This window comes from Mustelus asterias, chromosome 12 (genome assembly GCF_964213995.1).
Source record: "Mustelus asterias chromosome 12, sMusAst1.hap1.1, whole genome shotgun sequence".
Taxonomy (NCBI): Eukaryota; Metazoa; Chordata; class Chondrichthyes; order Carcharhiniformes; family Triakidae; genus Mustelus; species Mustelus asterias.
The window spans coordinates 97,866,935-97,891,769 of record NC_135812.1 but is presented as its reverse complement, the minus strand read 5'-3'; the positions used below and the strand labels follow the sequence as shown (position 1 = coordinate 97,891,769).

The 24,835-nt window shown below is 46.4% G+C and overlaps 1 protein-coding gene across 1 annotated transcript in view; it reads right to left on the bottom strand.

The window, feature by feature from the left end:
- LOC144501720 (dynein axonemal heavy chain 17-like) overlaps nucleotides 1–24,835 on the bottom strand; it is an 832,067-nt gene that overhangs the window by 117,883 nt on the left and 689,349 nt on the right. Inside the window, exon 68 of the mRNA XM_078225682.1 lies at nucleotides 14,780–14,920. Coding sequence (XP_078081808.1) covers nucleotides 14,780–14,920 — 141 coding nt within the window. The remainder of the gene's footprint in view (nucleotides 1–14,779; nucleotides 14,921–24,835) is intronic.

The following is a 24,835-nucleotide window of genomic DNA, read 5'->3' as shown; positions in this document are numbered from 1 at the left end:
GATCTACTTTTGCATAATTGCACTAAAAATCACGCCAGGGTCAAGGGCGGATTTACGATTCAATGCACCATGCAGAGTACAGGTCCCCCAAAGGCAGGGGGAATCCCAAAAAGCAGGTTCACTGATTTATGATGCTCACAGCCAATCAGGTACAGACATATAGGGTGGGATTTTACGGCTTCAGTCGGGTGAGATCGTAAAATCCCGCCCAAGGCCAACAGAGATTTCCATTCTGAGAGCCTCGCCCACCCTGGAATTGGTAGGGTTTCGGCCATAGAGTCATGGAGGTTCACAGCATGGAAACAGGCCCTTTGGCCCAACTTGTCCATGCCGTCCAGTTTTTACCATTAAGCTGGTCCCAATTGCCTGTGTTTGGCCCATATCTCTCTATACCAATCTTACCCATGTAACTGTCTAAATGCTTTTTAAAAGACAGCATTGTACCCGCCTCTACTACTACCTCTGGCAGTTCATTCCAGACACAGTGGAAAAATTGCCCCTCTGGACCCTTTTGTATCTCTCCCCTCTCACCTTAAACCTATGCCCTCTAGTTTTCGACTCCCCTACCTTTGGAAAAAGATGTTGACTATCTACCTTATCTATGCCCCTCATTATTTTATTGACCTCTGTAAGGTCACCCCTAAGCCTCCTACGCTCCAGGGAAAAAAGTCCCAGTCTATCCAGCCTCTCCTTATAACTCAAACCATCAAGTCCCGGGAGCATCCTGGTAAATCTTTTCTGCACTCTTTCTAGTTTAATAATATCCTTTCGATAATAGGGTGACCAGAACTGTACACAGCTTTCCAAGTGTGGCCTTACAAGTTCAACAAGACATATATTGCAAATCCACTCACAACTGAAAAGTCAATCACTATTTCCCATCCCCTCCACCCTTCCCATCCCCTGTCTGTTGCACCTTCCCCTCTCTCCCATTCCCTCTCTCCCTATCCTCTCTTCCCCCCTTCCTCAGCACCCCAATTCTCCCTCCCTCAGCACCCCAATTCCCCTTCCCTCCCCTCCCCCATTCTCCTTCCCCATCCCCTCAGCTCCCCCATTCCCCACGACCCACCTATCCATTCTCCATCCCCCTTCCCTAAGCTTCCCCATTCCCCTCTCTCACTTTCCCCCATTCTCCACCACCCAGGTACCCATTCCCCCATCTCCTTCCATCAGCTTCCCCATCCCTCACTTCCCCCTTCCCTCACTTCCCCCATTCCTCATCATCCACTCCCCCATTCCCCACCTCCCCACCTCTCCCATTCCCCACCCCCAGGGACACGCCATCTGGTATTGTGATGAAGTTGGCTACTGTTAGCGTTCAAGGGACAGCCTTGTACAGGAGTGCACCATCATCTCACAGGGAAAAAGCAGCACATTCTGCAGGTAAATCCCTCACTGTAGCATTGAAACGAGGCCAAGTTAGTCCACTTTAAACCTGCAATCCCTCAGAAAGAACAATGTATTCTGCTTTTTCCTTTGTTATCACAAGCAGGAGCGAATCAAGGCAATGGCCTCTATTATAGAATCTCAACACCAGGGCTGCAACCTCTTTAGGCTTCCCAACAGGTGTCGGAGTGTGGTGATTATCGGAATTTCACAGTAACTTCACTGCAATGTTAATGTAAGCCTACTTGTGACACTAATAAATAAACTTTAACTTTAAATTTAATAAATATTTCACAAGGATAAAGTCTTTGGTCATATAAAGGCAAATTCTCTAACAATATAGAAGTTTCTTTAGACACCTTGGCCTGAATTTTACCATCCCACCTGCCACGGGTATTGGAGCGGGTAAGAGGCAGACCATGGAAAGGTCCACTGACCTCAGGTGGGATTTTACGGTTTTGGGACGAGCGAGGTCGTAAAATGCCATCCCAGAAGTTTTTTCAAACGCTTTATTATCCTGTTTGAAGCGCAATGGTAAATATTAGCGACATATATTATGAAACCATGATAATTGGTCAAAAATTAGACCTTATTCAATAGATAGTGTGACAAGGAAAAGAGGGTTGAGAGTGCAAGCAAGAATTTCCTTTCTTATTCCACATGTTAGGAAGTAATGGATTTAATCAATAGTTGTAGTCCTGAGATGATATCGAATTTCCATGTGGGAACCATAGAATTTCACAGCGCAGATGGAAGCTTTTTGGCCCATTATTGTCACTGCACAGCTCTCATAAAGAAGTACAAATGTCATCCTATTTCCTAAACTTCTCTATCTTTTTTTAAATTTCAAATATGAAACTTTTAATGGAGTCTATTCCTGTCTGTTTCTGGTGGGAAAATTATATGTTCCAACAAACCTTCAGTTCTTATCAATAGTCTTTTTGTGATCATATTTCATTTGATTGAGAAAATTATTGTTGCATACAACCTAGTACCTTCTGTAAGAATGGGCTCAATTTTCAGGTTTAAAGAAAGGTTTCAAAATTGAGATTGGGGTGTGCTGTGCTGGTTGATGGAAATAAGTTATTTATATAAATAGTCAGAAAGTAACCTCAAAAATAAATATTTCACAAAGTATAGAACATTAGAAAGATTGCATGCATAGGTATCAGATACAGCTGACGATATCTAAAGCCACAATTGAAAAAAACGACTGATCAATCAGGTGAATTCCCATGGTGAAGCTTTATAAGTTTGGTTAGTGGCCAGAAAAGTCACATCGGTCCTTTGAAAGATTTTAGTGGTTAGGATTGAGGAGCAGGTAGGATTGAGGCCAAGGTGTCTAAAGAAACTTCTATATTGTTAATGAATTTGCCTTTATATGCCAAGGACTTTATCCTTGTGAAATATTTATTAAATTTAAAGTTAAAGTTTATTTATTAATGTCATAAGTAGGCTTGCGTTAACACTGCAGTAAAGTTACTGTGAAAATCCGATAATCACCACACTCCGACACCTGTTGGGAAGCCGAAAGAGGTTGCAGCCCTGGTGTTGAGATTCTATAATAGAGGCCATTGCCTTGATTCGCTCCTGCTTGCGATAACAAAGGAAAAAAGGATATTAATCAAAAAGCAGAATACATTGTTCTTTCTGAGGGATTGCAGGAGTAGTATTGCTGAATTGTAAATATATATTTTTTGTATTCATTTTCACTATTGAAGATGATAGGTATAAATACTTTAGAAATTGACTTCTTGAACGTAAATGGCTAAATGGCCTTAGCTTGATTTGAAGCACTGAAAATTGAACAGGTCGCTGGGCCTGATAACATTTAACCTCAAAACCTGTACAAAATCAGAGAGGTGCTATGTGAAACATTTATTTAGCTGACTAATAGTTCTTTGAGATCTGGATTAGATTAACTTGACTGAAGAAACAGCTTGATGCATGAATGCTTGCACAAGTGCCAAAGCCCATTCATTAATATCTATATAGGAAACAGGAACAAAAGTAGGCCAGTCAACTTGCTGAACTTGTTCTGCCATTAGGGCTGATCTGTATCTTAATTCTATTTACCCAGTTTTGCTTGATATCTTTGTAATGTCCAGCTATGTTAAGAGTTGTGAGTCTTACACAAAAAGAAAAAGATGTAAACAACAGATTTATTCTAGGAGCTGTTGCCTGTATGGAGTAGAAATTGAAACTGAACAGCAACCTGTGAAATACCCTAATGACATCACCATCAAATAATATGAGCAGCTCTGAAAGGAATCTGTAACTACTTAAATTTATAAAATCCCTTTCCCTTTACTTCTATGGTCGTGACAACAAATTACTGCAATATTATACATAGGATCGATAATACTTTAGACAGTATTATGCACCATTAATCATTATACCCAGTCCATAAGAAAGTCGATCAGCAGGATGGCTATTCCGCAGGTACGGCAGGCAGTAAAGAAGGCAAATGGTATGTTGACCTTCATAGCAAGAGGATTTGAGTGTAAGGGGTCATAGTTTGAGGAGAAGGGATAAACCTTTTAGGACTGAGGTGGGGGAGAAATTTCTTCACCCAGAGAGAGGTGCATCTGTGGAATTCACTTAACACTTGAGTCCAAAACGTGTGATTTCAAGAAGAAATTGGATATTGCTCTTCTGGCTAAAGAGATCAACAACTAGAGGGGGAGGATATTGAATTTGATGATCAGCCATGATCAAATTGAATGGCAGAGCAATCTCGATGGGCCGAATGGCCTGCCCCTGCTTGTGGTTTCTATATTAAATTAAATGAACATAGATATCGTAATCATGCTGGATTTAAAACTCAAATACAACTAGGCCATCTAACAACTTTCTTATGAGTGCTATCCTGGCATTTGCAGATGAGGGAGAAGGAGGTTGCCAATGTTCTGTACTTCAGTATGCTGGGGCACTCCAGGCCTTTCGCAGTACCAGAGAACAGCTACCAAGACCATCCCAGACCTCAGTTCTTTGAAGTGATGGTGCCACTGGTGAAAGGAATGTAGAACCATTGTCCGCAGCAGGAGTGCCCTGACAGAAGACCCCAGAAGTGGAAGGCAGCCATTCCTCCTTTGCAAGGGACTCTTGTACTTCCACATTCACCTGAGGTGAATATATTGCTGGTGGATAATCCAGATATCTCAACTTCTCTTGTTTTGTCACTGCTGTATTGAGCTCATGGACATTGACATAGCTTTCAGATTTGCGCATATCGCCCGCATAGAGCTGGGTGGTCTGGTGGAGCTGGCTCTCCATAAGAGTTGTCAATCTTTCAATGGAAAACACCAAGTGGACATCCAGAGACGTGGCTGCACTCATGACCTGGATGAACTCTTTCATCATTCAAAGTTTCATCAGATGCAACAGTTGCCATGTCCCGGCCAACTCCAAGGACATATCATCAGCCTCAGGCTCAGCATGAACTTGGTCTCCCACAGTCCTCCAGTCAGTGGCCTCTGTTAGCTGCTCAGATATGTTGGTTTATTTTTAAATGGGTATTCTTTCAGGAGATGGGAGCATCACTGTCAAGGCCAGTATTTGTCACCCTGTGGTGAACCATCGTTGGTTCACCACTGGGGGTTGTTATTATGTTACTGTTGGGCTAGGGTGTTGTTACTGTGGGGGTTGTACAATGTTGTTGGGTTAGGGTGTTTACCTGTTATAAGAGTTATCATGGCACATTCCAGTGGGGTCCCGCCTCCGGTGGCGAGGTATAAGACCCCCTGCTCCGGCAGGACCCCTTCAGTCTGAACTGGTGTATTCGTGTTAGTAGTTCCATTGTTACACAATAAAAGCCTTCAATATCGAAGCCTTGGTTCCACGTGCTTAATTGTCGCGCATCAATTTTATTGTGTAACAGAAAACTCACAGCTGTACGAAAAAAAAAAAAACAGAGAGTATGGAACAGATCCTAAAACCGGATCGTCTGACACTGGACCCACGTGCGGTCGGTGCCGCTAACACATTCGACCATTGGTGGAAGTGTTTCGAGGACTACCTGGCAGCCTCGGTAGCTATCACTACAGACAGTGATAAACTCCAGGTCCTCCACGCAAGGGTAAGCGACACGATTTATCTCGCCATTCGTGCAGCTCCCACTTACCCGGGTGCCGTCGAGCTCCTAAAAAAAAGATACACGAAGCCACCCAACGAGATACATGCTCGTTACCTCCTCGCTACACGACGTCGGCAGTCGGGCGAAACCATGGAGGACTATGCCAATGAGCTCCTGCAGCTTGCCAGGGGTTGCGATTGTAAAGACGTATCAGCCGAACAATATATGTACGACCTCGCCCGAGACGCGTTCGTAGCAGGGGTAGGGTCCTCGTACATCAGGCTTAAATTGCTGGAAAAGGGGAAACTCGACTTGACCCAAGCAATGGAGATGGCCGTGATGCTGGAAGCGGCGTCAAAGAGCTTGGCGCTGTACCCCGAGGACCACGTGCAGTCAACGTGGCTGGAGCAAGCTCAGCTCCCTCCTCGCCCCGCTAACCCGCGCTCCCAGATCGATCCGACGACGGCGGCAGCTCCAGGTGGCCAGCGATGCTATTTTTGTGGTGGGGCCAAGCATCCACGGCAACAGTGTCCGGCAAGAACGGCAATCTGCAGCCAGTGCGGTAAAAAAGGCCACTACGGCAAAGTCTGCAGGTCCAAGCCTAAAAACGGCAGTGCAGCTTGTAACCCTCCAGAACGGAGACAATCTCCTTCGGCATCGCAGTACCCACAAGGTCCGACCACGTGCGATCCCAGGACGGCGCCATCGTGGCTGACGGAGGAGGAGGAAGACCACCAGGAGTCGCTGCGCTTGGCGCCCTCGCCCACGTGCGATTCATGGGGGCGGCCATCATGGTCCACGACGACTAGGAGCGACCAGCAGGGGTCCTCAGCATCCACATCGGCAGCATGCAGTGACGCCCAGGGGCCAACGGTGGCGTCGATCTCCCTGGATCAGACCAGGCACTACAGACTTGAAAATTCCATGATGGATATAAAGGTTAGTGGTCGAACTGTGAATTGTCTGTTTGACAGTGGGAGCACCGAAAGTTTCATACACCCTGAAACTGCTAAAAGGTGTGGACTCCAGGTTCTACCTGCCAAGCAGACAATTTCCATGGCATCACGGTCCCGGTCTGTACCGATCCAAGGACGATGTATGGTAACTCTTGAGGTACAGGGCACAATTTACGAGCAATACAGGCTCCTTGTGTTACCTCACCTTTGCGCGCCAATTCTCCTCGGACTAAACTTTATGGTCCACATGAAGAGTGTGATACTACAGTACGGTGGGCCACTCCCTTCACTGGCAGTAGGGAATCAGCCGCAGCCTCCAAATTGCCCAAAGCGCCCCGCATGCAATCTATCCACCCTGAAAATCACTACACCATCCCTTTTTAAAAATCTGGTACCTGGCTGCAAGCCCATCGCTACTAAAAGTAGGCGTTACAGCGCTGAGGACCGGATCTTTATTAGATCTGAGGTTCAGCGGCTCCTCAAGGAAGGGATCATACAGGCCAGTGCTAGTCCGTGGAGAGCGCAGGTCGTGGTAGTCAAAAGCGGGAACAAACCTCGGATGGTCATCGACTATAGTCAGACCATTAATCGTTATACGCAGCTGGATGCGTATCCTCTCCCGCGCATTTCTGATATGGTCAATCAGATTGCGCAGTACCGAGTGTTTTCTACCATAGACCTTAAGTCCGCCTACCATCAACTCCCCATCCGCCCAGAGGACCGACAATATACGGCTTTTGAGGCGGATGGTCGTCTATACCAATTCCTCAGGGTTCCATTTGGTGTCACCAATGGGGTCTCGGTCTTCCAGCGTGCTATGGACCGAATGGTGGACCAGAACGGGTTGCGGGCTACCTTCCCGTACCTGGATAACGTCACCATCTGCGGCCATGACCAGCAGGACCACGACATGAATCTCCAACACTTTCTGCGCACTGCATCTCGCCTGAATCTGACCTATAACAGGGAGAAGTGCGTATTCCGTACGCGTAGGTTAGCCATCCTCGGATACGTGGTGGAAAACGGGGTCATTGGCCCTGATCCAGACCGTATGCGCCCACTTACTGAACTTCCCTTGCCCGCTAGCACGAAAGCACTGAGGAGATGCCTCGGGTTCTTTTCGTATTATGCACAGTGGGTCCCCAACTACGCGGACAAAGCTCGTCCGCTCATTAAGTCCACGACCTTCCCACTTACGCCGGAGGCCCAATTGGCCTTCAAGGCTTTGAAAAGCGACATCTCGAAAGCCACGATGCACGCGGTGGATGAATCCATTCCTTTCCAGGTGGAGAGTGATGCATCTGATTTCGCCCTAGCCGCCACACTAAACCAGGCAGGCAGGCCCGTCGCGTTCTTTTCCCGCACCCTTCAAGGCCCAGAAATTCGGCACTCAGCGGTGGAGAAGGAGGCTCAGGCCATTGTGGAGGCAGTCAGACACTGGCGCCATTACCTGGCAGGGAAGCGGTTCACCCTGATCACGGATCAACGATCCGTGGCGTTTATGTTCAGCAACACGCAGAGGGGCAAGATCAAGAACGATAAGATCTTGCGGTGGAGAATTGAGCTCTCCACCTATAATTACGATATTATGTATCGTCCAGGGAAGCTCAATGAGCCCTCGGATGCCCTCTCGCGCAGAACATGCGCCATCATGCAGGAGGACCGCTTGAAGGCTCTCCACAATGATCTGTGTCATCCTGGAGTCACCAGACTCTACCACTTCGTCAAAGCCCGCAACCTGCCCTACTCGGTGGAGGATGTCAGGTCAGTGACTAGAAGCTGTCGGATTTGCGCAGAATGCAAACCACACTTTTATCGACCAGACCGGGCACAATTGGTCAAGGCCACTCGCCCTTTTGAGAGGCTGAGTGTGGATTTTAAGGGCCCCCTTCCCTCAACGGACCGGAATGTCTATTTCCTCAACATAATAGACGAGTATTCCCGGTTTCCGTTTGTTGTCCCCTGTGCGGACACGTCGACTGCCACCGTCATCAAGGCATTCAGTGAGCTTTTTACCCTGTTCGGGTACCCCTGCTACATTCATAGCGACAGGGGCTCGTCGTTCATGAGCAACGACTTGAGGCAATTCCTGCTCTCATTCGGGATTGCCTCTAGTAGAACCACGAGCTACAACCCTAGGGGTAACGGACAGGTGGAAAGGGAGAATGCTACAGTCTGGAAGGCTGTCCTACTGGCACTGAAATCCAGGGGCCTTCCAGTCTCCCGTTGGCAGGAGGTCCTTCCAAATGCGCTCCATTCTATCCGCTCCCTCCTGTGTACGGCAACCAATGCTACTCCCCACGAGAGGATGTTCTCATTCCCTCGGAAGTCGTCCTCGGGAACCTCATTGCCAGCCTGGTTGACGTACCCAGGACCCGTCCTTCTGCGGCGACATGTGAGGGCTCGCAAGTCCGACCCCTTGGTCGAACCGGTCCAACTCCTCCACGCCAACCCTCAGTATGCCTATGTGGCATATCCTGACGGGCGAGAGGACACTGTCTCCATTAGAGACCTGGCGCCCGCAGGGGACGTAGCAACTCCTGTCGCTCCTATTCCCCCAGTCATGAATCCACTACTCCTCATTGCTTCCCCAGACGTGGCGCGGTCAGCACCGGGACCAGTGCATAACACTTTTACTCCCATGTACACCTTGCCTGAGACTCGGAGATCGGCGCCACCATCATCACCACCACCACCACCACCAAAGGTTCCAGGATCCCCTGCACCATCGCCTCACCAGGGCCAGTCGGCCCGGGAGTCCTTGAGGGGACAGCCAGACGTTGTTTTGGAAAGAACGCCACCGCAAGCACCTGCTCCGGTTTCGCAACCGGTGTTGAGGAGATCACAGCGTCGGTGCGGTCCTCCAGACCGTCTGGACTTGTGAATTCTGTTTATATGACCTGTTTTTTCTTGCACCCCGCCACCTTTTGTTCTTAAAGGAGGGGTGAATGTGGTGAACCATCGTTGGTTCACCACTGGGGGTTGTTATTATGTTACTGTTGGGCTAGGGTGTTGTTACTGTGGGGGTTGTACAATGTTGTTGGGTTAGGGTGTTTACCTGTTATAAGAGTTATCATGGCACATTCCAGTGGGGTCCCGCCTCCGGTGGCGAGGTATAAGACCCCCTGCTCCGGCAGGACCCCTTCAGTCTGAACTGGTGTATTCGTGTTAGTAGTTCCATTGTTACACAATAAAAGCCTTCAATATCGAAGCCTTGGTTCCACGTGCTTAATTGTCGCGCATCACACCCATCCCCAATTGTTAATGAGAATGTCATGGTAAGCTGCCTTCTTGAGCATTCTTTGACATTAAGTGTGGCTTTTGCTACCAAATAAACCTGTTGGACTTTAACCTGGTGTTGTTAAACTTCTTACTGTTCTTGAGCTGCTGCAGTCCATCTGGTACAGGTAAGCACATACTGTTAGTGAGACACAAGCTCTGGGCATAAGAACTAGGAGCAGGAGGGGATTAAGCCCCTTAAAACCGCCATTCAACACAGTCATGACTGATCTAATCTCAGCCTCAGTTCCACTTTCTTGCCCATTCCCCATAACCCTTCAACCCATTATTAATTAAAAATCTGTCTATCTCCTCCCTAAATTTACTCAATGTCCCGGCAGTCTGGGATAGCAAATTCCATGGATTCACGACACTTTGACAGAAGTAGTTTCTCCTCATCTCTGTTTTAAATCCATCAGCCCTTATCCTAAAACTATGACCTCATGTTCCAGATTGCCCCACAAGGGGAAACATCCACTCTACTTGAGCTGGAAGGAAACTCGGTGTGATCGAAGTTTCACCTCTATTTTGAGTTAGGCAGGGAGTTTAAGGTTTTTGACCGGCAACAGTGTAAGAACACAGTGTAAGAACAAATGATGCAGTTCCAATTCAGGATGATGTGTAGCTTTGAAGGGAACTTGCAGGTGCTGGTATCCCATGACAACATTGAGCACCACAGCGAAGAAACCAGCAATTGCGAGATATCTGGAGAGATGCCAAAATCAGAGTTGAATAAGTTGTATCTCAGTAAGATACAAGATAAATATATGATAAAATCAAGATGCATGACGCAGCACACAGATGATGAAGAACATTGTGTGAATTGATATAAATTTCTCCCATCTTGGAGACTGTGGATATATGAAATTGTCAGCAACATTATGTGAGGCAATCTGCAATTTGCAGAGTAAGAATGTGTGAAACCACCTTAAAAGGTACTACCAATTTCACTGGGTGCAAACTTACAGAAGTTGCCCTCAACCTTCATGCTGGTAGAAATTGTAGGTTTGGACAGTTCTGTTCAAGGAGGCTTGAAGAGTTGCTGCAGTGCATTTTGAATATGGTAAACACTGCTGCCACTGTATGCTGGTGGTGAAGGGAGTGAATATTTAAAGTGAGGTTGGGGTACCGATCAAGAAGGTTGCTTTGCCCTCAATATTTTTTAAAATTTAGTTGTGGGTTTTGGCTTTGCTGGCGAAGCCAACATTTATTACCCATTTTGCCCTGGAGAAGGTAGTGGTGTTCTGCCTTCTTGAACTACTGCAATCCATGGTGTTGAATTTCTTGATTACTGTTGAAGTGGCACTCATTCAAGCAAATGAAGAATACTCCATCACACTCCCCACAGAATTCCCAGCTTCTGACTTGCCCTTGTAGCCACAGTACTTACTTGTAGCCACAGTACTTACATGGCTGGTCCAGAATGGACAATAGCAACCTCTCAGATGTTGATGGTGGGGTAATTAAGCGATGGTCGTGTCAAAGAGAGATAGGTAGATTCTCTCTAGTTGGAGATGGTCACTGCTCAATACTTGTTTGGTGTGTATGTTGCTTGGCACATATCAGATGCGTAGGCAATGGTCTCGTGGTATTAACACTGGACTATTAATCCAGAAACTCAGCTAATGTTCTGGGGACCCGGGTTCGAATCCCACCACGGTAGATGATGCAATTTGAATTCAATAAGAAAATATCTGGAATTAAGAACCTACTGATGACCATGAAACCATTGTCAATTGTTGGAAGAACTCATCTGGTTCACTAATGTCTTTCAGGGAAGGAATTCTGCCGTCCTTACCTGGTCTGGCCTACATGTGATTCCAGATCAACATCAATATGGTTGACTCTCAACTGCCCTTGGGCAATTAGGGATGGGCAATACAAACTGATGTGGAGATGCCGGCGTTGGACTGGGGTAAATACAGTAAGAAGTTTAACAACACCAGGTTAAAGTCCAACAGGTTTATTTGGTAGCAAAAGCCACAAGCTTTCGGAGCCTTAAGCTCCTTCTTCAGGTGAGTGGGAATAAGGCTCCGAAAGCTTGTGGCTTTTGCTACCAAATAAACCTGTTGGACTTTAACCTGGTGTTGTTAAACCTCTTACTGTCAATACAAACTGGCCAGCCAGTGATGCCCATGTCCCATGAATGAATTTAAAAAAGGCCAACTTATAGTCCAGGGGGGCGATTCTCTCAAACAAAATTCGAAGTGTTGAATTTGTGTAAAAACTGGAGTAAATCAGGCTGGTTTTTCAGTGGAAGTTTAAAAAAGAATCTCCAACACTCTGTGCACTGCAGAGAGCACTAGCGTTAATCATGCTGAAAATCTGGAGGTGGGGCCTACTCCCGCTGAAGAGGCCGGCAGCATAGTGTTGAGCGGGCCACTGCACATGCACCGATCTGCCAGCCCCGAGATCCCTGCAACGTCGGCCCTCCAAGCCCCCCCTGGCCTGATTGCTGGTCTCCCGGACATGTCTGGGCCAGCATTGACCCCTCTGTCCTCCCGGCCCATCTCAATCTCCCCCCCCACTCCCAAATCTCTACCCCACCCAGCAGTGCTTACCCACCCCTCCCTCAGTGCCGACCCCCTCCCCTGCAGCCCTGACACCCCCAGCAGGCTGACCCACACCCCCCACCCCGATGGCCAGCCCCAATTGCTGGACTTCCTCCCTCCCCCACCATCCCAACTGCAAAGTGCCAGCGGGACACCCACCGATCGCCCCCCCATCCTTCCCTATGCCTGATGGGCAGTGCCAAGATGCCCCCTGGGCATTGTCACATTGCCCCTTGGGCAGTTCCAGGGGGCCCAGCTGGCACTGCCAAGGTGCCAATGCACAGGGGACATTCCCCCAGCACTTGACCCTCTGGGGGGCCTCGATTGCCCCCCATTCACTCCAGCCGGGTGGAGCCGCTGGCTCCCCGCAAGTGGGGAGCTATAATAATCCCCGCCAGAGTGAAATACTCCTTGTGCAGGGGAGAGGCTAGTGGGCCTGGAGATTTCAGTCCCGGGCTCACTAAAACTTTTGAAATGACACTAATATTAGCTGCTGCATAAATCCGGCGCTGGGAGATGCGCTCAGGACTGGATGCCCAGCGAGGATTGCGTGCTGCTTGAATCTCCCGGACCGCTGCACTAAAAAAATCACTAGTATCTGAGGAGTTGTGAATGATAGTGAAGACTGTGAAAAGACCTGTTAAGATTCGTACTTCCAAACTTATGATCGAAGGCATTCATGAAACTGCTGAAAATGGGTTGGGCCTCGGACACTAAACTAAAGGATGCAGCAATGTCCTGGTACTGAGATATTTGGCCTCCAACGAACAAAATCAACTTCCTTTGTAGTATGTGGTAGAGGTCCATCATTGGAATGTCTTCCACCTAATTTGCACTGATTGCAATTTTTCTGGGTGTCCTTGATGATAGATTTGGTCAAATGTTGTTAAAAGAGGAGGTGGTGTCACAGTATTGATCAAGGAGTCAATTATTGCAGTGAGAAGGGAGGATATCTTAGCAGAATCCTCAATTGAGGTGGAACTTAAAAACAAAAATGGCAATCATGTTGCTGGAGTTTATTAGGTTTCCAAACAGTTAAGGAGAGGTAGAAGAGCAGATATGGAGGTATATCTCAGAGAAGTGTTTAAATAATAAGGCAATAATAGTAAGGGATTTCAACCTCTCCTATATTCATTGGGATAGTCAAAGTGTTAAAGGGGGAGGAATTCTTAAATGCATCCAGAAGAGCTTTCTGAGCCAGCATGTAGAATTCCTACAAGAGAAGGGTGGTACTGGAACTAACTTAGGGAATGAAGCCAGGCAGGTGGTAGAAGTGTCAGCAGGGCAGCATTTTGGTGACAGTAACCATAACTCAGTAAGATTTAAAGGTAGTTCTGGAAAAGGACAAAAATAGACCAGAAATAACGGTTTTGAATTCGGCGAAGGCTGATATTAATACATGTTTTATTCATTCGTGGGACATGGGCATTGCTGGCTGGCCAGCATTTATTGCCCATCCCTAGTTGCCCTTGGAGGGCAGCTAGGAGTCAATGACAATGCTGTAGCTCTGGAGTCACATGTAGGCCAGACCAGGTAAGGACAGCAGATTTCCTTTGAACTCGGGTCCCCAGAACATTAGCTGAGTTTCTGGATTAATAGTCCAGTGATAGTACCACTAGGTCATCGCCTCCCCTAAATCAGGATCTGGACAAAGTGGACTGGCAGCAGCTACTTGTAGGAAAATCTTCATCAAAGCAGCAGAAATCATCAGAAGGAAATCGAGAGAGTACAATGCCAACATGTTCCCATAAAGGTAACGAATAGGACATTCAAGATTCTTGTAAAGGTTGGGGAAACTTTTGGGTGGAAGTAGAAATGGGTTTAGGGAACAATTTTTAGAAACTATAGTATTATGTTAGTGGTTCTTGCTTTGCTTACTTTTTTTTATATAAAGTTTAATTTTGTTTAAAAACATGAAATGATGTGGCCTCATCTTTCAGCTAATCAAAGGCGTTAATTTCTCTTTCAATGTTAACAGTCCCTACCAAGATCAAAATAAGTAGTAGAAGGTGAACCTTTGTCTTTTTTCATCCAGCAATTCTCACACTTCAAATCAAAGAAATGAGTTTGACATCTTACCTTAGTGTTCCTTGTCAAATCTTTAAACTTCTTTCTGGACTGTGACCTGCTCCTGGGTGCAATGCCTCTTCCACTGATCTATTTTACCACCTCCACCCATCAATCATATGAAGCTTGTCAGGAGACTCTTCTGCTGCTGAGTGTAAAGAGGGTAGCTTTCCCTTGGTTGACCTCTTCCACCAACACCTCCAAAGCAGTGTTGGAAAATTGGGAGGCCATTCCTGCATTATGTTAGCAAGTCATTTTGGTTGTTCAATTCAGTTGAATGCAGCCAATAGAAGAAGTGAAGGCTCCCTTTTAATGATATCAATGATTTTTCATTTCATTCCCTACCCAATGAACTTGCGGATGAACAGTATAATTAATATTGTAAGCTTATCAATCTTAAACAAAGTGAGGAATGTGTTCTAATATGCCCCTCACAAATGTGATTAGTCTTAATAGATGTTTACCTTGAGAGAGAATTGGTAAATGGGGTTGATCTTATTGAGGTCATCAATAACAAAGTAGAGTAAGGATGCTCTCAGTGCAGCAGCTCTATAGTTTTCTCTTGCCTCATTTATTTTAACTTCTGTTATCTTTGCTTCAGCCACCTGTGCAAACATCAAAAATTAATCACTGATACTCTTAACAGTTATATATGTTTATGGTTACATAAAGAAGCATGAAACATAAATCTTAGTCCACAATTACACCATTACAGAAATAATTTTAAAATATTAAGTTATTTAGATAAATGAAGATTGGTTGGAGACTTGGGCAGAGAAATGGCAGATGGAGTTTAATCTGGACAAATGTGAGGTAATGCATTTTGGAAGATCCAATGCATGTCGGAATTGTACAGTAAACGGTAGAATCCATCGGAGTATTGATAGGCAGAGAGATCTAGGCATACATGTCCACCAAGCACTGAAAGTGGCAACACAGGTGGATAAGGTAGTCAAGAAGGCATACAGCTTGCTTGCCTTCATCGGTTGGGGCATTGAGTATAAAAATTGGCAGGTCATGCTGCGGCTGTACAGAACCTTAGTTAGGCCTCATTTGGAATATTGTGCACAATTCTGGTCGCCACACTACCAGAAGGATGTGGATGTTTTGGAGAGGGTACAGAAGAGGATGTTGTCTGGTCTGGAAGGTATTAGCTATGAGGAGAGATTGGATAAACTCGATTTGTTCTCACTGGAACGACGGAGGTTGCGGGGTGACCTAATAGAGGTCTACAAGTTTATGAGTGGCATGGACAGAGTGGATAGTCAGATGCTCTTTCCTAGGGTAGAAAAGTCAAGTACTAGGGGACATAGGTTTAAGGTGTATGGGGAAAAGTTTAGAGGAGATGTGCGAGGCAAGTTTTTTTACACAGAGGTGAATGTCTGGAACGCATTGCCTGGGGAAGTGGTGGGAGCAAGTACGATTGTGGCATTTAAGGGGCAACTAGTGGAATACATGAATAGGATGGGAATGAAAGGATACAGACTCCGTAAGTGCATACGGTTTTAGTTTAGGCAGGCATCATGATCGACGCAGACTTGAAGGGCCTGTTCCTGTGCTGTACTTTGCTCTTTGAAGTAATGTTGAATTGGCTAGAAACTTTCAAAATTCTTTAAGGAGACCTACATGATGTCTTCTGGAAATATCAGATTATATTTCGGGAAAACTAGGTAAAATATAAGGCTTGATGTACATCCAGAGGCAACACCAAACTTTTACACAGCACGACCTATGCCCCATTCACTGTATGAGAAAGTAGAAACTGAACTTAGAAGGCTAGGAGATCTGGGCATTATCAGATCTGTGTAGTTTATGGAGTGGGAAGCTCCCATTGTGTCTACACTTAAGTCAGATAAAACTATACAAATATTTGAGGACTATAAACTAATGGTCAATCAGGTGGCAAAATTGACAGGTATCCTATACCTAAAATAGCAGATATGTACACCATGCTAGCTGGAGGTCTAACTTACACCAAGCTTGACATGAGTCACATGAGAGATCTGGGCGTACATGTCCACCGAGCACTGAAAGTGGCAACACAGGTGAGAATTTGTCACTATTGACACACAGAAAGAGCACAGGTTGCCATTTGGAGTCTATTCAGCTTGTGCAATCTTTCAATGCACAAAGGAAAGCCTATTATAAGATATACCTAAAGTAGTTGTCTACTTGATGATGAATTAAACACAGGAGTCATAGAGGCGGAAAACCTAGCCAACCTCCAGGAGGTTTTAAAAATGTTCCACGAAGCTGGAGTAAGATTAAAGAGAGAGAAATGCACTCTTCAGGCAAATGAGATGATTTATTTAGGCTTTAGAGTAGATGCACCAGGGTTGCACCCGATGGAAGAGAAAGTTAGGGCCATAAAAGAAACACCAGCCCCAAAGAATGTATCAGAGTTAAAATATTTTCTCGGAATGGTAAATTATTATGGAAGGTTTATTCCAAATTTGTCACAAAATCTATATACATTATTGAAAAAACACCAGAGATGATCTTGGAAAATGCAGCAAATTGAACCGTACAATAGTCCTGCTTTTTAGTTAATTTCGGCTCTTCAAAAGAAATCATTCCTACTTGTGATGCATCTCCTTATGGAATTGGAGCTGTCTTGTCACATAAAATGAAGGATGGGTTAGAAGGGCCCATTGGTTATGCTTCAAGGACTCTGACTGAAGCAGAAAATGCATACTCACAGATTGAGACAGAAGTGTTGGCCGTCATTGTTGGAATAAATAAATTCCACCAATATGCTTGCAGATGGTGTTTCACTGTTATGACTAATTATAAACCCTTGATAGGCTTCTTTTGAGATGATAAAGCCATCCCTCAATTGCATCTGTGAGGATACAGTATTGGGCTTTATTGAAGCCGCTTATGAATATACCTCCCAACAGAGACCGGGGACACAAATATCAAATGCAGATGTCTTAAGCCGACTTCCATTGGAAAGTGCGCCACCCCCTCTGGTGGCGCAAGAAATTGTTCTGACCTTGAATTTCTTTGACACACTCCCCGTGTCATCACAACAAATCAAATACTGGACTCAGAAGGATCCAATATAGTTCTTCACGGCTGGTGTTACCAGGGAATGTCTGAACAACTAAACTTCTTTCAAATAAGGAAGGAAGAATCGAGCTGTGAGGAAAGTGTCCTTCTGTGGGGAGCAAGGGTGGTCGTCTCCATGCCAGGCAGGAAGTTATTATTAGAGAAACTACACTACACCCACCCAGGGATGTTAAGATCAAAATGTTGGCTTGCAGCTATGTTTGGTGCCCTGAGTTAGACTCTGACATAGAAAGTATGGTTAAACACTGTGACCAATGCCAGGCACAACAAAAGTTGCCATTGGCAGTCTCAATGCACCCTTGGCAGTGGCCAGATCGACCAAGGGTGCGATTCTACAATGAGTCTGTAGGTCCATTCATGGGCATCATACTTATAGTTGATGCATACTCAAAATAGCTAGATATCTATGAAATGAGATCCATGACTTATTTGACAACCATGGAAAAGGTAACGCAAACCTTTGATACCCATGATTTACCAGTGGTGATTTTTTCAGATAATGCAACGTTATTCACCAGTGAGGAACAAAGAACAAAGAACAAAGAACAGTACAGCACAGGAAACAGGCCCTTTGGCCCTCCAAGCCTGTGCCGCTCATTGGTCCAACTAGACCAATCGTTTGTATCCCTCCATTCCCAGGCTGCTCATGTGACTATCCAGGTAAGTCTTAAACGATGTCAGCGTGCCTGCCTCCACCACCCTACTTGGCAGCGCATTCCAGGGCCCCACCACCCTCTGTGTAAAAAACATCCCTCTAATATCTGAGTTATACTTCACCTCTCTCACCTTGAGCCCGTGACCCCTCGTGAACGTCACTTCTGATCTGGGAAAAAGCTTCCCACCGTTCACCCTATCTATACCCTTCATAATCTTGTACACCTCTATTAGATCTCCCCTCATTCTCCGTCTTTCCAGGGAGAACAATCCCAGTTTACCCAATCTCTCCTCATAGCTAAGACCCTCCACACCAGGCAACATCCTGGTAAACCTTCTCTGCACTCTCTCTAATGCCTCCACGTCCTTCTGGTAGTGCGGCGACCAAAACTGGACGCAGTACTCCAAATGTGGCCTAACCAGCGTTCTATACAGCTGCATCATCAGACTCCAGCTTTTATACTCTATACCCCATCCTATAAAGGCAAGCATACCATATGCCTTCTTCACCACCTTCTCCACCTGTGTTGCCACCTTCAAGGATTTGTGGACTTGCACACCTAGGTCCCTCTGTGTTTCTATACTCCTGATGACTCTGCCATTTATTGTATAACTCCTCCCTACATTATTTCTTCCAAAATGCATCATTTCGCATTTATCCGGATTAAACTCCATCTGCCACCTCTCTGCCCAAGTTTCAAGCCTATCTATATCTGCTGTATTGCCCGACAATGCTCTTTGCTATCCGCAAGTCCAGCCATCTTCGTGTCATCCGCAAACTTGCTGATTACACCAGTTACACCTTCTTCCAAATCATTTATATATATCACAAATAGCAGAGGTCCCAGTACAGAGCCCTGCGGAACACCACTGGTCACAGACCTCCAGTCGGAAAAAGACCCTTCGACCACTACCCTCTGTCTCCTATGGCCAAGCCAGTTCTCCACCCATCTAGCCACTTCTCCTTGTATCCCATCAGCCTTAACCTTCTTCACCAACCTGCCATGTGGGACTTTGTCAAATGCCTTACTGAAATCCATATAGACGACATCCACGGCCCTTCCTTCATCAACCGTTTTTGTCACTTCCTCAAAAAACTCCACCAAATTTGTAAGGCACGACCTCCCTCTTACAAAATCATGCTGTCTGTCACTAATGAGATTGTTCAGTTCTAAATGCACATACATCCTGTCTCTAAGAATCCTCTCCAACAACTTCCCTACCACGGACGTCAAGCTCACCGGCCTATAATTTCCTGGGTTATCCCTGCTACCCTTCTTAAACAACGGGACCACATTCGCTATCCTCCAATCCTCAGGGACCTCACCCGTGTCCAAAGAAGCGACAAAGATTTCCGTCAGAGGCCCAGCAATTTCATCTCTCGTCTCCCTGAGCAGTCGAGGATAGATGCCATCAGGCCCTGGGGCTTTGTCAGTTTTAATGTTCCCTAAAAAACCTAACACTTCCTCTCTTGTAATGGAGATTTTCTCTAACGGGTCAACACCTCCCTCCAAGACACTCCCGGTTAACACGCCCCTCTCCTTCGTGAATACCGATGCAAAGTATTCATTTAGGATCTCCCCTATTCCCTTGGGTTCTAAACATAATTCCCCTCCTTTGTCCCGGAGTTCCGGCATTTCATGTCATCAAATGGCATTAAGCACATTCCACCCTTCCAACAGATTGGCAGAGAGGGCTGCGCAAACCTTTTAAGGAGCCATGAACAGGTAATCACTAGCATCTCTAAAGACCAAATTAATGCATTTTAGCACTGCTGCCTCACAGCGCCAGGGATCCGGGTTTGATTCCCGGCTTGGGTCGTTGTCTGTGCGGAGTTTGCACATTCTCCCCATGTCTGCATGGGTTTCCTCCCACAGTCCAAAAGTCATGCTGGTTAGGTAGATTGGCTGTGCTAAATTGTCCCTCAGTTACCCAAACAGGTGTCGGAGTGTGGCAATTAGGGATTTTCACAGTAATTTCATTGCAGGATTAACATAAGCCTACTCGTCACAAATAAATAAATAAAAGTACCCCACATTATCACTGGGGTTACCCCTGCTGAGCTGCTGATGCGTAGGTGCATCAAACCAGGTTGGACCTGGTGCTCCCAAATTTGGCAGGGAGGGTGAAGGCAAAGCAGTGTGTGCAAAAAAAACATCATGGGTGGAATTTTACCGGTTCACCCCACCCATCAATGGGTGGAGCGAGCTGGTAAAATCACGCGAGAGCCAAGAAATCAGGATCACACCCGATTTCTCGGCTCTCGTGATCTTACCAGAACTGGCACTCAATCGTCCGGGCTCACTTGCCTTTATGGCCTCACTGAGCGAGGTTTTCTCCAGCGATGAAAATACGTGCTCCCCATGAATGGGGAACAGTTGGGTTTCCCTCGCTAGTAGAACCAGGGGCCGAAGGCAAGGAGGCAGACTGGCACCTTGGCACTGCCAACCTGGCACTTTGGCAATTCCCCATGGCACTTTGGCACTGCCGGGGGCAGAGTCTATGGGAGCATGGCCTAAAGGGGGTATAGGGCAGGGCCGGAGGGAGCAGGGCATATGGGGACAGGGCCTGGAGGGGGTACGGCAAGGCCAGGGCAGCCCAACCAGGGAGGGAGGCGGGGGGAGGGACACTGCACGCAATGTAGTTGCGATCAGTGGGGGGTGAGAGGGCCCACTGCTGCTCTGCCTATGATCGTTGGGGGGAGGGATAGGGGGCCTACTGCTGCTTTGCATCACAATCGGTTGGGGGAGGGAGGGGGGTGCATGGGGGAGCTATGGTTTTGGGCGGTGTTGGGCTTGTGATCGGCCACAGGCCCCTGCGATTTTGTGGGGATGGGGGAGGGGTGCTGAGTTGATGCTGGCTCTAAAAGCAAAGCCCTGACAGCACTCTCCCTGTCAAGCTTCTACTGTTGGAATTGCGCAATAGTTCCCTCTGCTGCTGGTTGGCGAATTATGCCCCACCTACTGCCTGTAGTAGCTAGAGACAGGCTGGCCCATTTTTTCATGCACTATGTGCACAAGATTGGGTGTAAATATTCACCCAAAAATGGATCTGCAACTCTCCCATTTTCAAGCTCGCTGGACACTCAGAACTTTTCTCGTAAAATTCCGCCTCATGATTCTACAAAGCCTAAGAGAATATTTAAAGTGAATGATCTAGTGTATGCTAAAAACTTTGGGATAGGTCAAAGTTGGCTCCCAGGTGTTGTCAAGACCAGGACGAGCCCGGTATCATATGAAGTCGAAGTTCAAGGTAAAGAAGTTCAAGACTGAAGAAACATCTAGATCACTTGATCTAGAAGAGAGTCACATGGAGAACCAGTGGAGCTGTCTGCTCTGAATACATCCATCAGTGATGTTGTTGTGGTTGAAAGCAGAATGGAAACAAGTCAGCCTGAGGAAGGGTCTAGGAGTGTTCCAGTGGGAACTGGAAAAGTTGTCTGTACTGATACATCTTTGCAAATGGGAAGTCAGGTTTCAGGAAATGAAACTGAATCTGCCCCTACTGTTAGCCACCTCCTGTTGAACTTGTGTTGCTCCAAAAAGGATAGGAAATTCCCTGATAGACGGACTTTATAATGGACTGTGCTAAAGAATTCATTTATTGTGTTAGATTGCAAATAGATTTGTTGGTATGTGTTAATAAGGAACTTGAAGGGAGATGAATGTAGTAGCGAGCCCCTTTAAGAGGTTCGGTTCGGTGGGGAATGTGACCCATTTGACAAATCAGGCCAAAGTGTGCAAATCCCAGGCATACTAGGTTAAGGAGTCAAAGAAATTGGTAACATCATTCTTATTTTGTAAATAGTTATTTGTAGAATTCATATAATCCCAATAGTGCAGAAGCAGGCCAGTTGGCTCACGTGTCTGTGCTGACTCTTTGAAAGAGCATTTTACCCTGGCCCAACCACCTCCCTGCTCTAACCCCGTAACCCTACACATTTACAATGGCTAATCCACCTAACCTGCACATCTTTGAACACTAAGGGACAATGTAATGTGGCCAATCCACCTTGCTGCACATCTTTGGACTGTGGGAGGAAACCAGAGCACCCGGAGGAAACCCACATAGACACGGGGAGAACATGCAAACTCCACACAGACAGTCACCCAAGGCCAGAATTGAACTTGGGTCCCTGGAGCTGTGAGGCAGCAATGTTAACCACTGTGCTATCGTGTTGCCATTTGGTGGGTCGCCACACTTTCTACTATATTACAGAGTGAAAGAATTATAGAAGCAAGTCAATCTGAGGAAGGGCCAAGCAATGTTCCTGTGGGAACTGAAGAAGTAAAAAGCATTGATGCACCTTTACAAGTTAAGAGTCCAATTTCTGAAAGTCAAACTGAAGCTACCTCTGCTGTGGAGATACCACCTGTCTATGTACAGGACCTAAGTCACTCCCAAAGGAAGAGAAAGTACCCTGACAGACTGAGCTTATGTTGTTTTGTTAGAAACAGTTTAATTTTGTTTGTACATTGTAATAAGGGACATAAAGGGGGAGCAATGTCCTATTGAGCCCCTTTTAGGTGCGTGGTTTTAGAGTGTCATATGACCCAATTGGCCAATCAGGCCAAAGCGTGCTAATCCTGCAGTTGAGCATAGGCTTTCCCAGTCAATCTGAGACTGGAGTCAAACTGGTCAGTAGCACTTTTCTTGTACTCCGTACATAGTTTATTCATTACAATAAATAATTTGCTTAGTTACTAAACTTGGTGGTCGCCAATCCTTTAAGTTATCACACTCTCAGCTTTTGTGAATGTTTGACTCTTTATGGTTGATGACAGTTCACTTGCTCTTAATGATTAATGTCCTTTAGGGAAGGAAATTTGCTGTCCTTATAACTCCAGAGCCACAGCAATGTGGTTGACTCTCAACTGCTCTTGGGGAACTAGCGATGGGCAATAAATTCTGGCCAACCAGCGACGCCCGTATCCTACAAATGAATAAAAAACATCATGGCAATGTAACGGTGAAGGTTTAACTCTCCTGATCTAACATCATCCTTCATGAGCTGTCCCCTTGAGGTTCAGTGTCACTGGAAGCTGAGGCATATGGGATAGAGAGGGCAGCCGCCGTTCAGCGAGCACAAATGAACAATGACTGGAATGAGTGATGCTTGCCCTGTACATTGTAGGAGACATCCTCATTCCCTAAGAGAAACAGGCATGAGTTATATGTTAGGTAACTATGGAGGAATGTCAGCAATGTGCTGGAAACCTTGCACAAGGCACATGGAAGAAGACTTGGACTGAGCACTCTGCTTTTTCTAGTGCAGGAATCCAGTTTGCAGGTCAGCACTACAGAAACACAGGTGATCAGAATAAGGAGACATAGAAAGTGTGTGATCAATAAGAGTTTAATTACAGAGGTGAACACTGTTTGCAAGTATTTTACACCAGTGTCCACGCTGTCCAACTAGACCTTCTTAATCTTTCTAACGCTGCCATCTTGGTGCATCTACAACATTCACAGTGGAAGTGGAGGTGGAGGCGGAGGCAGCCTATAATCTGCCACACCCTGTTATCTGATGGCATTGGCATGCGGCCTCTGCAGGGTCGATACCTGAAGGGTCACATCCTGCTTTAGGGCCCTGCTATTTGGCAGTGTCACCTTCTCGGCCTGTGGATCTGGGGAAGAGGCAATCACAGAAAGAGAGGATTAGGATGGATGGCACACTTTTGGAGTTATCTGGGTTGATGACCCCGTGTTGTATATCTGCTGATCCTCCTCCCCATGTATGCCTGAAGGACCCTGGTTTCCTCCTTGGAATAGAGGGGCAGTTGGAGTAAGCCAAGAATCCCTGTGGCCCTGGTATTGGCATTTGTGGATCCCACAAGTGCCTGCACCATGAACCATGAAGTGCATGTCTAGCAGCAGTGCAGGACACCAAGGTCTCCACACTGGCTGCCAGCCTTGCTGTATTGACCTAGTTACGTTGGAGTGTCAGCCCTATCTCCTCAGACAGAAACCATTAGAACTCTTCCATCCTGTGAAAATGTGATGTGCCCATCAGATTGTGGCCCTGAGGTTTCTCTAAGTCCCACCGGCGTCTGTGTCTCTGCACTGGTGGAGGGCGTGGGTGAAAGCTGTGATGATGTTCCAATCTCGACATTGAAGAAATCATCTATGCTGGTCTCAAGCCGTCTTGGACCTAGCTGGTGGACAGCCTGGGCTGCTACCCTGAGGTGCCTGCAAAAGAAAGGAGATTTCATTACTGCATAGAAGGATCCTTTAAATGCAGGAGACACGACCCACATCAGTGTTGTGTGATTGATGATGTTGTGCTGGATTCTCACATGGTTTATTGTTATCCACCTCACCATCAGCACAGGACTTCCTCCTTGGCCAATTGAAGGGTGCTTTCCTCGAAGTCGGTGAGAATTTTAATCTCAGGTATTTTGGGATCGCTCCTCTTTATTATGTTTCAGCTTGTCCTACATGAAGACAAGACGAATGCCAGGGCAGATAATAAGGATGCCTGGCACGTGTGAATGGTGAGTGGGAGCAGTGAGGTGATGAGAACACAACCCATAGCGGAGGTGAAGATGTGTATGGAGAGTGAATAGTACTGTCTCATGGGCTAGCAGTAAATAAGCTCCCTGTGGATGTGTAATGGGTGTGTAATGGGTGTGAGAGTTGAGAATGATGAGAAGTGTGACTTACCCTGGCAGGATAGAGGAGATCATTCATCATTTTTAGGCACCGGATGCCTGTCCTCCTCGACAGGACATTGGCATTTACCATCAATTCCAATGCCTCCCATGCTGGGTTGGTGTCCCAGCTTGACTGTCTTC